Below are 17,069 nucleotides of genomic sequence, written 5' to 3'. Positions count from 1 at the left end.
ACATGGATCTGATGGCCTCTCGTCAGAACTTCAAAGTTCCTTGCTACGGGTCCAGATCCAGGGATCCCAAGGCGGCTCTAGTGGATGCACTAGTAGCACCTTGGACCTTCAAACTAGCTTATGTGTTCCCGCCGTTTCCTCTCATCCCCAGGCTGGTAGCCAGGATCAATCAGGAGAGGGCGTCGGTGATCTTGATAGCTCCTGCGTGGCCACGCAGGACTTGGTATGCAGATCTGGTGAATATGTCATCGGCTCCACCTTGGAAGCTACCTTTGAGACGAGACCTTCTTGTTCAGGGTCCGTTCGAACATCCGAACCTGGTTTCACTCCAGCTGACTGCTTGGAGATTGAACGCTTGATCTTATCGAAGCGAGGGTTCTCAGATTCTGTTATCGATACTCTTGTTCAGGCCAGAAAGCCTGTAACTAGAAAGATTTACCACAAAATTTGGAAAAAATATATCTGTTGGTGTGAATCTAAAGGATTCCCTTGGGACAAGGTTAAGATTCCTAAGATTCTATCCTTCCTTCAAGAAGGATTGGAAAAAGGATTATCTGCAAGTTCCCTGAAGGGACAGATTTCTGCCTTGTCTGTGTTACTTCACAAAAAGCTGGCAGCCGTGCCAGATGTTCAAGCCTTTGTTCAGGCTCTGGTTAGAATTAAGCCTGTTTACAAACCTTTGACTCCTCCTTGGAGTCTCAATTTAGTTCTGTCAGTTCTTCAGGGGGTTCCGTTTGAACCCTTACATTCCGTTGATATTAAGTTATTATCTTGGAAAGTTTTGTTTTTAGTTGCAATTTCTTCTGCTAGAAGAGTTTCAGAATTATCTGCTCTGCAGTGTTCTCCTCCTTATCTGGTGTTCCATGCAGATAAGGTGGTTTTACGTACTAAACCTGGTTTTCTTCCAAAAGTTGTTTCTAACAAAAACATTAACCAGGAGATTATCGTACCTTCTCTGTGTCCGAAACCAGTTTCAAAGAAGGAACGTTTGTTGCACAATTTGGATGTTGTTCGCGCTCTAAAATTCTATTTAGAAGCTACAAAGGATTTTAGACAAACATCTTCCTTGTTTGTTGTTTATTCCGGTAAAAGGAGAGGTCAAAAAGCAACTTCTACCTCTCTCTCTTTTTGGATTAAAAGCATCATCAGATTGGCTTACGAGACTGCCGGACGGCAGCCTCCCGAAAGAATCACAGCTCATTCCACTAGGGCTGTGGCTTCCACATGGGCCTTCAAGAACGAGGCTTCTGTTGATCAGATATGTAGGGCAGCGACTTGGTCTTCACTGCACACTTTTACCAAATTTTACAAGTTTGATACTTTTGCTTCTTCTGAGGCTATTTTTGGGAGAAAGGTTTTGCAAACCGTGGTGCCTTCCATTTAGGTGACCTGATTTGCTCCCTCCCTTCATCCGTGTCCTAAAGCTTTGGTATTGGTTCCCACAAGTAAGGATGACGCCGTGGACCGGACACACCTATGTTGGAGAAAACAGAATTTATGTTTACCTGATAAATTACTTTCTCCAACGGTGTGTCCGGTCCACGGCCCGCCCTGGTTTTTTTAATCAGGTCTGATAATTTATTTTCTTTAACTACAGTCACCACGGTACCATATGGTTTCTCCTATGCAAATATTCCTCCTTAACGTCGGTCGAATGACTGGGGTAGGCGGAGCCTAGGAGGGATCATGTGACCAGCTTTGCTGGGCTCTTTGCCATTTCCTGTTGGGGAAGAGAATATCCCACAAGTAAGGATGACGCCGTGGACCGGACACACCGTTGGAGAAAGTAATTTATCAGGTAAACATAAATTCTGTTTTTAACTTGCTCCATTGATTTAGAAGAGGGTTTACTCTTCATTTGGGTTCTGAGGGTATACTCTCCTTCTAGGGGGGCCTCAATTGAGGTTTTGTGTTCCCCTTTTCAGTTACCTGTGTGTAGGTCCGGCGACCTTAGGTTGCCTCGAATGTGCCCTCTGGGGGTTGCTTGACTGCTTCTTCCTCGCAAGTACACTCTGTGTCATCCTGTTGTGGACTCTGTGTTCTCAAACTTGGGGTTTTTCTCCTTTACACACTTTTTCATGGTCAAATACTTTGGTATTCTATGGCCAGACACTGGGAGGACTTTGCCTCTTCAGTTGCATTCCGTGCTTGCAGGATATTTGGGATGTTTGGGCCCCCTTGGGTCTCTGTGAGCTGGGCTCACTTGTGGAGGTGTTTTTTTCTGTATTAGGGGGCCTTTTGGTTTCCTTGGTCCTCCTTTTGCCTTGTTCCCTTGGGGGTTTCGGCTGGTGTCTCCTTCATTTGTGGAGATGATTGGTGGGGGACCGTTTGTTGAGCGATGGTGTCTCCTGGAGGGCTGTTGGCTCAGTCGAGTCTGTTAGCGGTCTCTAGTTTGGCTTCTGGACTAACTGTGAGTCAGTGGCATTGGGTCTTTTCTTCTTAAAATTTTCTCGGCTTCGGACGAAGTAGGGTTTTTTATTGGGTAGAGGTTCAGGCCTGGTGCCCTCAGTGTGGGCCGCCTCTTGTACCCTCACGTCTTGGCATTCAGTGTCCTCTGTAGCTTGGGTATTGTTTTCCCAAAAGTAATGAATGCAGCTGTGGACTCTTTCCATCAGAAGAAAAGGAAATTGTCAGGTAAGCATAATTTATGTTTTTTTAAATGCCTTCATTCTCTTTACCTTTTCAAAATTGTCAAAATTCCAAACGTTGTTGAAACTTATGTTTTGAGGGTTTCCTTGGACCCACTTATGTATCAGATGGGCTATGTATCCCAGGAATGTTCACCCATTTCTTGAGGGGTTACAAAGACATTTGCTTTAATCCCTGGGCTGGTGAACATATTTAGAAATGTATTTTTCTTAAAACAAATATGCATACTAATAAAAATGCTCTGTAAAGACATATTATTGCACTATTGTTTGCATATAATTCTGTTTTATCCCCTGGGAAAAGGTTAAACACTATCATGTTGCGTTTTCAGAAATGTTTAGGTCTTTTACAGTTTTTGAAATGTTAAGCAAATAAAATACGTGCATAGTTTTTTCCATATGTACGTAAAATGGTACTAACAGGAACTCTGCATAAACTGCTTCCTAGCAACAGTGGATGCATAAACTCCCTGAACTTGTAATTTAAAGTGCTGAGGCAGTTTATCTTGTTGCTGCGGTGAGATGCAAGTTGCTCCTGCGCAGAGAAGTTTTGCAATAAATCAGAAGGCTTTTTTATGTTTTAAATTAACTGTATATTCCATCATTATACTGTTCAGTATACCCTGATCCGGTTATGACTGACATAAAGCGAATACAACCTATTTTGCGTTCACAGGTTCCCTGCATTTGCTTTCCAACGTCTCGACAGCTGCCTGCGAATGACACAGCATGACTAAGCAAAAAGGAAAATATACAGAGAGAGCTTTCATAATATGCGCTACTTGGAAAAGTGACTTCTTGTGTTCTGTGCAAATCACATTAAAATCCCAGGAATGAAAACAATCCACCCTCAACTGCTATGAGGCTGCTATTCTTACTGCTACTTGTTGTGAACCTTATCACTGTTGTGTATAGTTTTACTAACGTCTAAAGTATTTTTAAATCCTTACAGGGACAATCAACACCAGAATTTTTGTTGTTTAAAAAGATAGATAATCCCTTTATTACCCATTCCCCAGTTTTGCATAACCAACACAGAATAATACACTTTTTACCTCTGTGATTACCTTGTATCTAAGCTACCTCAAACGGCCCCTTATTTCAGTTCTTCTGATAGACTTGCATTTTAGCCAATCAGTGCTCACTCCTAGGTCACTTCACGTGCATGAGCTCTAGTGGTCAAAATGCATTCAGATTAGAAGCAGTCTTCAAGGTCTAAGAAATTAGCATATGAACCTCCTGGGTTTAGCTTTCAACTAAGAATACCATATATATATATATATATATATATATATATACAAAGCATAATTTGTGATAAAAGTAAATTGGGAAGTTGTTTAAAATTACATGCCCTATTTAAATCCTGGAAGTTTTTTTTGGACTTGACTGTCCCTTTTAAGTTCAAGAGATTCCTAATCACAGTTAATGATGAGGAGAACTGACTTATTTTAACGTTGGGAAAAGCTGATTTTAAAAGACAGTAAAGTCAAAATTAAATTTTTATGATTCAGATAAAGCATTTAATTTTATACAACTTTCCAATTTACGTCGGTTATCAAATTAGCTTCATTCTCTTGGTATCTTTTACTGAAGAGTAAAAGCTAGGAAGGCTCATTAGAGCTCAGGAGTGTGCATGCGTGTCTAGTACTTTTGCCAACACTATTTGTAGTTTTGTTATACAATGTTGTAAAACACTGCTGCCATAGAGTTCTATAGACACATGCACACTCCTGAGCTGTTATGACCCTACCTAGTTTTTACTCTTCAATAAGATACCAAGAGAATGAAGCTAATTTGATAACAGAAGTAATTTGGAGAGTTGTATACAATTGTATGTTCTACCTAAATCATGAAAGTTTAGTTTAGTCTTTACTGTCCCTTTATCGTTAGGAAAAGCAGATTTTAAAGGACAGTAAAGTCCAAAATTAAACTTTCATGACTCAGAAAAAGTATTCAATTGTATATGACACTTTAATTTATTTCTATTATCAATTTTTTTTCATTGACTTGGTATCCTTTGTTGAAGAGTAACCATAGGTAAGCTCAGGAGCAGTAATTATTATCATTATTATTATCATTATTATTATTTGTATAGAGCCACAGCATTAATGATCTGTCTGAATCGTGAAAGTCTAATTTCCACTTTACTGCCCCTTTAAAGGGACACTCAGGTTAAATTAAATACAGCATGTAATTTTAAACAACTTTCCAATTTACTTCCATTAAAAAAAAAATGTGCACAGCCTTTTATATTTACACTCGAGTCACCAGATCCTACTGAGCACGTGCAAGAATTCACAGACTATACGTATATGCATTCGTGATTGGCTGATTGCTATCACATGGTACAAGGGAAGTGGAAATATACATAACTTTGAAATTTGTTATAAAAAAATCTACTACTCATTTGAAGTTCAGATTAAGTTCTATTGCATTGTCTTGTTATCTTGCATTTGTTGATTATGCAAATCTAATGTGTTGACTGGTCCTTTAACTTTGTGACATAAGGTTTCTGTAATAGATTGTGTATAAATAGTACAAAATAAAATCCCACTGTAGTCTGTGAGTTAGGAGGCACCTACAGCGACAATGAAAACGTTTTCCTTTTCTTTGTTTAAAAGGACATGATACCCAAATGAAATGAAGTACTTGAAAGTGATGCAGCATAACCTCAAAATGTGTTTGCCGGAGCAAATATTCCCATGTAACTATTGAAGTGCCCAGGAATTCTTATCATGAATTGTACAGTCAGTTTTTTTTATTTTGCACACATACATTTTTATCAGGTTCAGCTAAAGAACACTCACATATGTAACTCACTTTGTTCATGCAACATTGCAACGGTTTATTTTTGTAAAGAAAATGCAGAAAGATCATCAAAGGGATAGGATAGTGATATGTAAAACATGCACAATTGAGCTAAAAGTAAGTTTAAATGTGTCTTAAAATGACATGCTCTATTTTCAAATGTATGTTCTCTTGATATCCTTTGTTGAGAGAATATGTGCATATCCTACATTACTGAGAGTTAACTGGGGATTGGTGGCTACATATACATGTTTCTTGTCACTGGCTCACCAGCTTCAGTGATCATCTAGCTCCCAGTTGTGCATGTAATAATAAAATGCTCTAACATGAGCACATTTCCTTTTTTGCACTTTTATTTTCCTTTAAGCGTGTGAACACTGTTTAAAATCTAGAAAGGTGCCGTTATTGATACTAATCTTTACCTGCAATTCTTATTCCACTGAGTCTAATTAATTCAAAGATGCAGAGAAAAGGTCCAAAGGAAACAACTGTTTGCAGACTTAAGAAAAATAATTATTTAGAGCAGGGTGCTCCATACGAAGGTTGTCACTTGTAAGGCAATAACATCTGGCTCTCAGCCCCTTGTTGTACAGGGCAAGCAGCCCTTTGTACTTGAAGGGAGACAAACTGTTAAAGGGATATAAAACCTTTAGTTTTCTTTCATGATTCAGAAAGAGCACTTTCCAATTTTACTTCTATAAATGTTTCTTTGTTCTCTTGGTGTCTTTTTTGTTTATTTTTAAAAGCAGGGTGTATGCTTAGGAGCTGGCCCATGCCTGGAGCACTATATGGCAGCAGATTTGCAAGAATGTTATCCATTAGCAAGAGCACTATTTCCTGTCATGTAGTGCTAATGTTATACAGTAGCAAGAGCACTAGAGGGCAGCACTATTTCCTGTCATGTAGTACTAATGTTATACATTAGCAAGAGCACTAGAGGGCAGCACTATTTCCTGTCATGCAGTACTAATGTTATACATTACCAAGAGCACTAGAGGGCAGCACTATTTCCTGTCATGTAGTGCTAATGTTATACATTACCAAGAGCACTAGATGGCAGCGCTATTTCCTGTCATGCAGTGCTAATGTTATACATTAGCAAGAGCACTAGAGGGCAGCACTATTTCCTGTCATGCAGTGCTAATGTTATACAGTAGCAAGAGCACTAGAGGGCAGCACTATTTCCTGTCATGCAGTACTAATGTTATACATTAGCAAGAGCACTAGAGGGCAGCACTATTTCCTGTCATGCAGTACTAATGTTATCCATTAGCAAGAGCACTAGATGGCAGCACTATTTCCTGTCATGCAGTACTAATGTTATACATTAGCCAGAGCACTAGAGGGCAGCACTATTTCCTGTCATGTAGTACTAATGTTATACATTAGCAAGAGCACTAGATGGCAGCACTATTTCCTGTCATGTAATACTAATGTTATACATTAGCAAGAGCACTAGATGGCAGCACTATTTCCTGTCATGTAGTACTAATGTTATACATTAGCAAGAGCACTAGAGGGCAGCACTATTTCCTGTCATGTAGTGCTAATGTTATACATTAGCAAGAGCACTAGAGGGCAGCACTATTTCCTGTCATGTAGTACTAATGTTATCCTTTAGCAAGAGCACTAGATGGCAGCACTATTTCCTGTCATGTAGTGCTAATGTTATACATTAGCAAGAGCACTAGAGGGCAGCACTATTTCCTGTCATGTAGTACTAATGTTATCCATTAGCAAGAGCACTAGAGGGCAGCACTATTTCCTGTCATGCAGTACTAATGTTATACATTAGCAGGAGCACTAGATGGCAGCACTATTTCCTGTCATGTAGTACTAATGTTATACGTTAACAAGAGCACTAGATGGCAGCACTATTTCCTGTCATGCAGTACTAATGTTATACGTTAACAAGAGCACTAGGTGGCAGCACTATTTCCTGTCATGTAGTACTAATGTTATACATTAGCAAGAGCACTAGAGGGCAGCACTATTTCCTGTCATGCAGTACTAATGTTATACGTTAACAAGAGCACTAGATAGCAGCACTATTTCCTGTCATGCAGTACTAATGTTAAACATTAGCAAGAGCACTGGAGGGCAGCACTATTTCCTGTCATGTAGTACTAATGTTATACATTAGCAAGAGCACTAGATGGCAGCACTATTTCCTGTCATGCAGTACTAATGTTATACATTAGCAAGAGCACTAGATGGCAGCACTATTTCCTGTCATGCAGTACTAATGTTATACATTAGCAAGAGCACTAGATGGCAGCACTATTTCCTGTCATGTAATACTAATGTTATACATTAGCAAGAGCACTAGATGGCAGCACTATTTCCTGTCATGTAATACTAATGTTATACATTAGCAAGAGCACTAGATGGCAGCACTATTTCCTGTCATGTAATACTAATGTTATACATTAGCAAGAGCACTAGATGGCAGCACTATTTCCTGTCATGTAGTACTAATGTTATACATTAGCAAGAGCACTAGATGGCAGCGCTATTTCCTGTCATGTAGTACTAATGTTATACATTAGCAAGAGCACTAGATGGCAGCGCTATTTCCTGTCATGTAGTGCTCCAGATGCCTACCTAGGTATTCAGCACAGAATATCATGGGAGCGAAGCAAATGTGATAACAGAAGTAAAATGGAAACTTTTTTTTTAAATGCTAAGCTCTGTCTGAGTCACAAAATTAAAAATTTTTTTGGGTTTCATATCCCTTTAATACCCACTGCTCAACAATGATCTAATATGCTCATCCTACCCGCATTGCTAATGTTCACTTATGCAGGACAGAGAAGCATGTTTTAAAGTCAGAAGCCTGCTTGGATGTGGGAGGTGAGCATTAAAGGGACGGTTTACTCCAAAAAATTCTCCCCTTTAATTTGTTCCCAATGATCCACTTTACCTGCTGGAGTGCATTAAATGGTTTACAAGTATTTCCATTACCCTTATATTGGCATTTGAAATAGTTTATTTAGCCTGTGGTATCCCCACCCATCCTGAAAGTTTTTGGCCACGAGACCAAGCTGTGTTAAAGGGACAGTCAACCATAGAATTGTTATTGTTTTAAAAGATAGATAATCCCTTTATTACCCATTCCCCAGTTTTGCATAACCAACACAGTTATATTAATGTACTTTTTACCTCTGTAATTACCTTGTATCTAGGAACCTTCTTCCAGCCCCCTGATCACATGACTGTGACTGTTTATTATCTATTGTCTTAAATTTAGCATTGTATTGTGCTAAATCTTAAATAACCCCCTGTGCCTGAACACAGTGTTATCTATATAGCCCACGTGTACTTTCTGTCTCTTTGTGTTGAAAAGAGATTTAAAAAGCCTGTGATAAGAGGCAGCCCTCAAAGGCTTAGAAATTAGCATTCAAGCCTACAGTCAAGTCCAAAAAAAACTTTTATTTTTCAAATAGGGCATGCAATTTTAAACAACTTTCCAATTTACTTTTATCAACAATTTTGCTTTGTTCTCTTAGTATTCTTAGTTGAAAGCTAGACCTAGGAAGGCTCATATGATAATTTCTAAGCCCTTGAAGACCGCCTCTAATCACATGCTTTGTATTTGCTTTTCACAGCAGGGGAGAGCTTGTTCAGGTAAACCCTATAGATAACATTGTGAGCATGCCCGTGGATTATGGCAGACACTGCACTAATTGGCTAAAATGCAAGTCAATAGATAATAACTAAAAGTCATGTGATTAGGGGCGGTCAGAAGATGCTTAGATACAAGATAGTCACAGCAGTAAAAAGTGTATTAATATAACAGTGTTGGTTTTGCTAAACTGGGGAATGGGTAAAAAATGTATTATCTATCTTTTTAAACAACAAAAATTCTGGTGTTGACTGTCCCTTTAAACTAAGAATACCAAGAGAAAAAAGCAAATTTGATGATAAAAGTAAATTGGAAAGTCAATTAAAATTAAGTCCTATCTGAATAATGAAAGTTTAATTTATACTTGACTGTCCCTTTAACACAGCCAGCAGAAGAAATTACACTCTCAGTGGGTTAGAGATAAGGTAATAAAATGTTAATCTCCCATTGTTCTCTCCAACTATTGGTGATTGGTTTATGGACAGATATAAGATAAAGAAGCAGGTATATTTACACAATGTGATAAAGTAATGCAATCTGATTATACCTACAAGCTCAGCCCATTTTATTAGGTTGTTGCTTCAAAACACAAAATCAGAGCTTTAGTATTCGCGAATAAACCTTAAAAAAAGCAAATCTCATACATTTTATACTCTGCAGCTGGTTAAAAAGTAATTGGAAACACATTAAGGGAAAAACTATTTTATAGTATACTGTCCCTTTAACACTGCTTACCTCACTTTTTGTGCAAAGAATATGCACAGCAAGCAACAAGCCTGCTCTCTCCACCTTGGAATCATGGCAACCCACCTTGTGACTATAAAATAAATTGTGCTCCATCGTCTAATACGAAAGACGGGATGTCTCTTCCATCTTAGGTGACTACTTAAACCTAAAAGTGCATGCAAATGTCCAGATTTATATTAAAAGGATATCAAAGGCAACATTTTTCTTTCATGATTTGGATAGAACATGCGATTTTAAACAACTTTCTAATTTGCCTCTATTATCAATGTTTCTTCGTTATTTTGCTATCTCTTGTTGAAAAACAGGGAGCCGGACCATTTCTGGAACACTATATAGCAGCAGTTTTGCAAGAATGGTATCTTTTTGTCAGAGCACGAGATGGCAGGTTTCATATCCCTTTAAATTGGTAACATATTGTGGTGGCACACATGCAAGCCTTTTTAAATAAAATATACAAATGGGACTCCATAATTTATATAAATATGTTCACTGACTCCCCTATGGAGGAAGTACTTCAAATCAGATGCCTTTTAACATGAGAGTTTAAGTACAACAAAAACAAAAATAAGAGTTCCTGCTCACTAATCCATGTAGGGTCAACATAATTTCATAGTTCACCGCAGTATCCGTATCCTGAGGAATATTGTAGAATCTGTAAATTCTATATTTTCTAAAACGAATTTTAAGTTACTAGGAAATATAACAACTTTACCATCTGCAAATGTATTGATTTTTAATATAGTGCCATAGACGAGGATCCCTGCATTACAGTTCAACAAGAGCCGGTGTTCTATAAGATTTTGCTCCTTAGTCACAATCTGCTACCTCTGACACGGCATGCTCTGTATTATGTAATCGCACTCCACATATGTTAAAAAGGAATGTGTGGAATGCAATTATGTAAATCACCAGCATATGCACTGAGAGGTAGCAGATTTTTATTTGTCAGTTAATTTCAAGTACTCATGCGCGCATCTCCTAGCCGCAGCAAAATCCGACAGGACAACTTCCTTGTCAGAATCTGCTACCTCTCAGTGCACATGCTGCTGATTTACAAAATTGCATTCCACACATTCCTTTATAACATTTGTGGAGTCGATCACGTAATACAGAGCATGCAGTGTCAAAGGTAGCAGATTCTGACAAAGGAGCAAAATCTGATAGAACACAGACTTATCGCAGACATCTAAAAGTATTTACTGTGGAGGAGAATGAAGTTTAATGGTAGTTGTAGAGCAGTTGGCATGGGGCAACTTGGATTTGTGAACACACACACACACATATATATACACACACACATACATATCTCAACAAAAAGCTGGTCTTAAAGGGACACAAATCCCAAATGTTTTCTTTTTACAATTCTGCTAGAGCAATTCTTCGAGTAGTGCATTGCTGCTCTTCAACAAAGGAAACCAAGAGAAATAAGCAAATTTACTAATAGAAGTAAAATGAAAAGTTGTTTAAAATTGTATTTATTGTAATCACAAAATAGAAATTTTGGGTTTCACATCCCTTTAAGTATAACTACTGCCGATTATAATGGAAGACATAATTTGCTTTAAAGGACCATTAAATACAGTTGAGTTGCATGATAAAGAGACCACACAATTACACTTACTTTTGAAATTTTAAAAATGTACTTCAGTTTGTCAGCCCCCTAAAACGTGACAGCCATCAACCAATCACAAACTCATATATACACTGAACTCTTGCACTTGCTCAGTAGTTGCTGGTGCCTCGGAATGTGTACATATAAAAAGACTATAATTTGATAATGTAAGAAAATTGGAAAGTCTATTAATAATTGCATGCCCTGTCTGAATCATGTGTCCCTTTAAATGTGTGCTTTCTTGTATCTACTCTTGAACTGTTCTGTTGGATCGTAACATGAAACTACCCATATTAATTATAAGGTTAGTGTTGCAATGCTTAAATAAAATGCACATGAAGGCATAATATATTGATAGATAACAATTTGAGTGTATACGGCACAAGCGTGGCTAATATTATGCCTTTCATGGTCTTATTATGCCTAGCAAGGTCTTTTATATTTAATGTCTGCATTTAATCCTTTGGTCACTATCTCACAAGACATCTGATTAAAACTGCTGTTTCTCAGGAGAAATGTTATATTTTCAGGGTATCTGATATTTCGCAATCGGGTTAAATGTGTCTTTTTAAAGGGACATTTAACTGCTGAGTACAGCTAAACTGAAGAGCATGGTACAGCTGGCTAAGGCCAGTAACATCACAGATCTGTGAACGTGCACTGCTTCTATTGCAGTATGCAACAATACGCTCACTACAAGATGGCAGCACCCAGTATAAAATGCAGAGCTTTACCAGCTGGATTCTGTAATGAGTTACATTTAGAGAATGGCTTTAAAGAGAATTGCAGGTGCAGTTGAAAAACTATAACATGCCACTGTAGTTGTATTTAGCAGCTTAATGTCCCTTTAAGCAGAGTGCTTTTGCTTTGCCCTTTTTATTATAGTGAGAATTTGGTTTCTTTGTTTTGTGGTTTTTCCTATGTATTGTAGCCCTCAGGAGAGCCGTAACAGTGAATTACCTTTAGGTATAGTGGTCTCTAATTTTATATCCATGTACATTAGGTCTAATAATGTATCTTCTTTTTGCTTGCAGGATTCTAATCTTACCTGGTATACAGATAACCCAGATTTCTCCAAGTGCTTCCAAAATACAGTCCTGGTATGGATACCATGCATCTACCTCTGGCTCTGCTCACCTTTCTACTTTATATATCTTCAACGCCATGACCAGGGTTACATCACAATGTCACATCTCAACAAGGCCAAAACAGTGAGCCGTTTTTTCTTTCTTTCTTTCTTTGCACTTTTTTTAGCCACGTAAATACTTTACTATTGAAATCTACCATTTTTTTTAATTGTGGTATAAATTCTGTATGATTGGGTGTTTAACCAGAATCCTTTGAGACTCCCCATCTTCCTTTGTTGGGGTTAAACACACAGATTTGCTGTGAAGATAGTGATAAAATGACATGCTCTAACAAATGAGCATGTACTTTTTCACTATAGTGTCCCTTTTAAACACACAGTTAACTGGGGTCATGAAAGCAAAGATTATATGCTCAAACAATTTAGAAAATAGAATTTTTGTATTAAAGGGACACTAAAACAAAATACAATTCATGCACCTCCCTTTAATTATGGTTGATACGATTATGGAACCTAGGTTACACTGCAGGTATCTGAGCAAGAGATGCGGCACATGTGCAAACAAATAAGAGCTGGAATGTAGTGAAAGCTAGATCTCAACATGGCGGCATCCATGACTAGAGGGAGGCGGGGAATAACCTTTATTCTAAGCTTATAAAACATATGTAGTGTTTAATGTCCGTTAATATGTTAATTTAAGATAAATTTCTTAAACTTCTAAGCAGTACTACATGAAGGCACACCCCGACACCTCAATTTTATGAGAAAAACCTTTGTTTGATGGGCATTTTCTTTTCTTTCTCTTCCTTTCCAAATACCTACACGGGATAAGGAGGGGTATGTACACAGGATAAGGAGGGGTACCTACACGGGATGAGGAGGGGTACCTACACGGGATGAGGATGGGGTACCTACACGGGATGAGGAGGGGGTACCTACACGGGATGAGGAGGGGTACCTACACGGGATGAGGAGGGGTACCTACACGGGATGAGGAGGGGTACCTACACGGGATGAGGAGGGGTACCTACACGGGATGAGGGAGGGGGTACCTACACGGGATGAGGAGGGGGTACCTACACGGGATGAGGGAGGGGGTACCTACACGGGATGAGGATGGGGTACCTACACGGGATGAGGATGGGGGTACCTACACGGGATGAGGATGGGGGTACCTACACGGGATGAGGAGGGGGTACCTACACGGGATGAGGAGGGGGTACCTACACGGGATGAGGAGGGGGTACCTACACGGGATGAGGAGGGGGTACCTACACGGGATGAGGAGAGGGTACCTACACGGGATGAGGAGGGGGTACCTACACGGGATGAGGATGGGGGTACCTACACGGGATGAGGATGGGGGTACCTACACGGGATGAGGAGGGGGTACCTACACGGGATGAGGAGGGGGTACCTACACGGGATGAGGAGGGGGTACCTACACGGGATGAGGAGGGGGTACCTACACGGGATTAGAAGTGTCCCAAGGACTTATAGGAAGTTTTTTCTTTACTCCAAGTGTCATTTCTTTAAATATTTGATTTATTGGGGTATTGTTTTATTATGAAACCTTTATAAAATATTTCAGTCCCTTATCCGATTTAAATATTCTTGTGAATAGTTTTAGATTATTCATTTTGCATTATCTTTGTTTTTTCCTTAGGCTGTTGGTTTTTTCCTATGGATTGTCTGCTGGGCAGACCTCTTCTACTCTTTCTGGGAAAGGAGCCAGGGTAAATATCCAGCACCAGTTTTTGTTGTAAGCCCAACAGTGCTGGGTATAACAATGGTAAGTAATAACAAAGCCGTAATTAATTATGAGTTTGCGATAAATGTTTTTAGATAAGGAAATGCATCATAACAAGGCTCTGCCCAAGCTATGTACTGTCAAGGTTTTTTGTGTGGTTCCCATTTGTCTTTATAATAAAATAACTTGTGTATTTGCACCAAATGTTGTAAATTAGATTAGTATATTCAGACACATTATTTTATTTTACATATTTCTTATGTAGTTTTAACTAAAAATGTGATTATAATCTAATTTTATTTGTGAGACATTATCTCCGTTATTTGCCATGTGAGTATAGAGTCACGTGTCCCACAGCCAATCATAATACTAGTGACCGTCCCTGCATTTAAAAAAGATTTTGGGTGCCACTGTATTAAAGAATGTTATCTGCTGCATTCTTATTTAATATTATTTATGAAGTATATATTTCTCCAACATAGGTGTGTCCGGTCCACGGCGTCATCCTTACTTGTGGGATATTCTCTTCCCCAACAGGAAATGGCAAAGAGCCCAGCAAAGCTGGTCACATGATCCCTCCTAGGCTCCGCCTACCCCAGTCATTCTCTTTGCCGTTGTACAGGCAACATCTCCACGGAGATGGCTTAGAGTTTTTTAGTGTTTAACTATAGTTTTTATTATTCAATCAAGAGTTTGTTATTTTAAAATAGTGCTGGTATGTACTATTTACTCAGAAACAGAAAAGAGATGAAGATTTCTGTTTGTATGAGGAAAATGATTTTAGCACCGTAACTAAAATCCATGGCTGTTCCACACAGGACTGTTGAGAGCAATTAACTTCAGTTGGGGGAACAGTGTGCAGTCTCTTACTGCTTGAGGTATGACACATTCTAACAAGACGATGTAATGCTGGAAGCTGTCATTTTCCCTATGGGATCCGGTAAGCCATGTTTATTAAGATAGTAAATAAGGGCTTCACAAGGGCTTATTAAGACTGTAGACTTTTTCTGGGCTAAATCGATTCATTATTAACACATATTTAGCCTTGAGGAATCATTTATTCTGGGTATTTTGATATGATTATATCGGCAGGCACTGTTTTTGACACCTTATTCTTTAGGGGCTTTCCCTAATCATAGTCAGAGCCTCATTTTCGCGCCGGTATGGCGCACTTGTTTTTGAGGACAGCATGGCATGCAGCTGCATGTGTGTGGAGCTCTGATACATAGAAAGGTCTTTCTGAAGGCATCATTTGGTATCGTATTCCCCTTTGGGCTTGGTTGGGTCTCAGCAAAGCAGATTCCAGGGACTGTAAAGGGGTTAAATATAAAAACGGCTCCGGTTCCGTTATTTTAAGGGTTAAAGCTTCCAAATTTGGTGTGCAATACTTTTAAGGCTTTAAGACACTGTGGTGAAATTTTGGTGAATTTTGAACAATTCCTTCATACTTTTTCGCAATTGCAGTAATAAAGTGTGTTTAGTTTAAAATTTAAAGTGACAGTAACGGTTTTATTTTAAAACGTTTTTTGTGCTTTGTTATCAAGTTTATGCCTGTTTAACATGTCTGAACTACCAGATAGATTGTGTTCTGACTGTGGGGAAACCAAGGTTCCTTCTCATTTAACTATATGTATTTTATGTCATAAAAAATTTTAGTAAAAATGATGCCCAAGATGATTCCTCAAGTGAGGGGAGTAAGCATGGTACTGCATCATCCCCTCCTTCGTCTACACCAGTCTTGCCCATACAGGAGGCCCCTAGTACATCTAGTGCGCCAATACTCCTTACTATGCAACATTTAACGGCTGTAATGGATAATTCTATCAAAAACATTTTAGCCAATATGCCCACTTATCAGTGAAAGCGCGACTGCTCTGTTTTAGAAAATTCTGTAGAGCATGAGAACGCTGATGATATGGTTTCTGAAGGGCCCCTACACCAGTCTGAGGGGGCCAGGGAGGTTTTGTCTGAGGGAGAAATTTCAGATTCAGGAAACATTTCTCAACAAGCTGAACCTGATGTGATTACTTTTAAATTTAAGTTGGAACATCTCCGCGCTCTGCTTAAGGAGGTGTTATCCAATTTGGATGATTGTGATTATCTGGTCATTCCAGAACCACTATGTAAAATGGAAAAGTTCTTAGAGGCCCCGGGGCCCCCCGAAGCTTTTCCTATATCCAAGCGGGTGGCGTACATTGTTAGTACAGAATGGGACAGGCCCGGTATACCTTTAGTACCTCCCCCCATATTTATAAAATTGTTTTCCTATAGTCGACACCAGAAAGGACTGATGGCAGACAGTCCCCAAGGTCGAGGGGGCGGTTTCTACTCTACACAAGCGCGCCACTATACCCATAGAAGATAGTGTGCTTTCCAAGATCCTATGGATAAAAAATTAGAAGGTCTGCTAAAGATGTTTGTTCAGCAAGGTTCCCTTCTACAACCAATTGCATGCATTGTCCCTGTCACTGCAGCCGCGTGTTTCTAGTTTGATGAGCTAGGAAAGGCGATTATTAGTAATTCTTCTTCTTATGAGGAGATTATGGACAGAATTCGTGCTCTTAAATTGGCTAATTCTTTCACCCTAGACGCCACCTTGCAATTGGCTAGGTTAGCGGCGAAAAAATTCTGGGTTTGCTATTGTGGCGCAGAGCGCTTTGGTTAAAATCTTGGGCAGCGGATGCGTCTTCCAAGAACAAATTGCTTGACATTCCTTTCAAGGGGAAAACACTCTTTGGCCCTGACTTGAAAGAGATTATCTCTGATATCACTGGGGGCAAGGGCCACGCCCT

General features: G+C 39.1%; 1 protein-coding gene across 3 annotated transcripts in view; it reads left to right on the top strand.

Moving 5' to 3' along the window:
- Nucleotides 1-17,069, top strand: part of ABCC1 (ATP binding cassette subfamily C member 1) — a 465,761-nt gene that overhangs the window by 139,752 nt on the left and 308,940 nt on the right. For all 3 annotated transcript variants that reach the window (XM_053695266.1, XM_053695265.1, XM_053695264.1), the window contains exons 2-3: nucleotides 12,475-12,651; nucleotides 14,194-14,319. In XM_053695266.1, the coding sequence (XP_053551241.1) occupies nucleotides 12,625-12,651; nucleotides 14,194-14,319 (153 nt within the window). In that variant the 5' untranslated portion in view covers nucleotides 12,475-12,624. The remainder of the gene's footprint in view (nucleotides 1-12,474; nucleotides 12,652-14,193; nucleotides 14,320-17,069) is intronic.

The sequence above is a fragment of the Bombina bombina genome, chromosome 11 (genome assembly GCF_027579735.1).
Source record: "Bombina bombina isolate aBomBom1 chromosome 11, aBomBom1.pri, whole genome shotgun sequence".
NCBI lineage: Eukaryota > Metazoa > Chordata > Amphibia > Anura > Bombinatoridae > Bombina > Bombina bombina.
The sequence above is the reverse complement of the archived record's forward strand: the minus strand, read 5'-3'. Positions and strand labels throughout refer to the sequence as shown.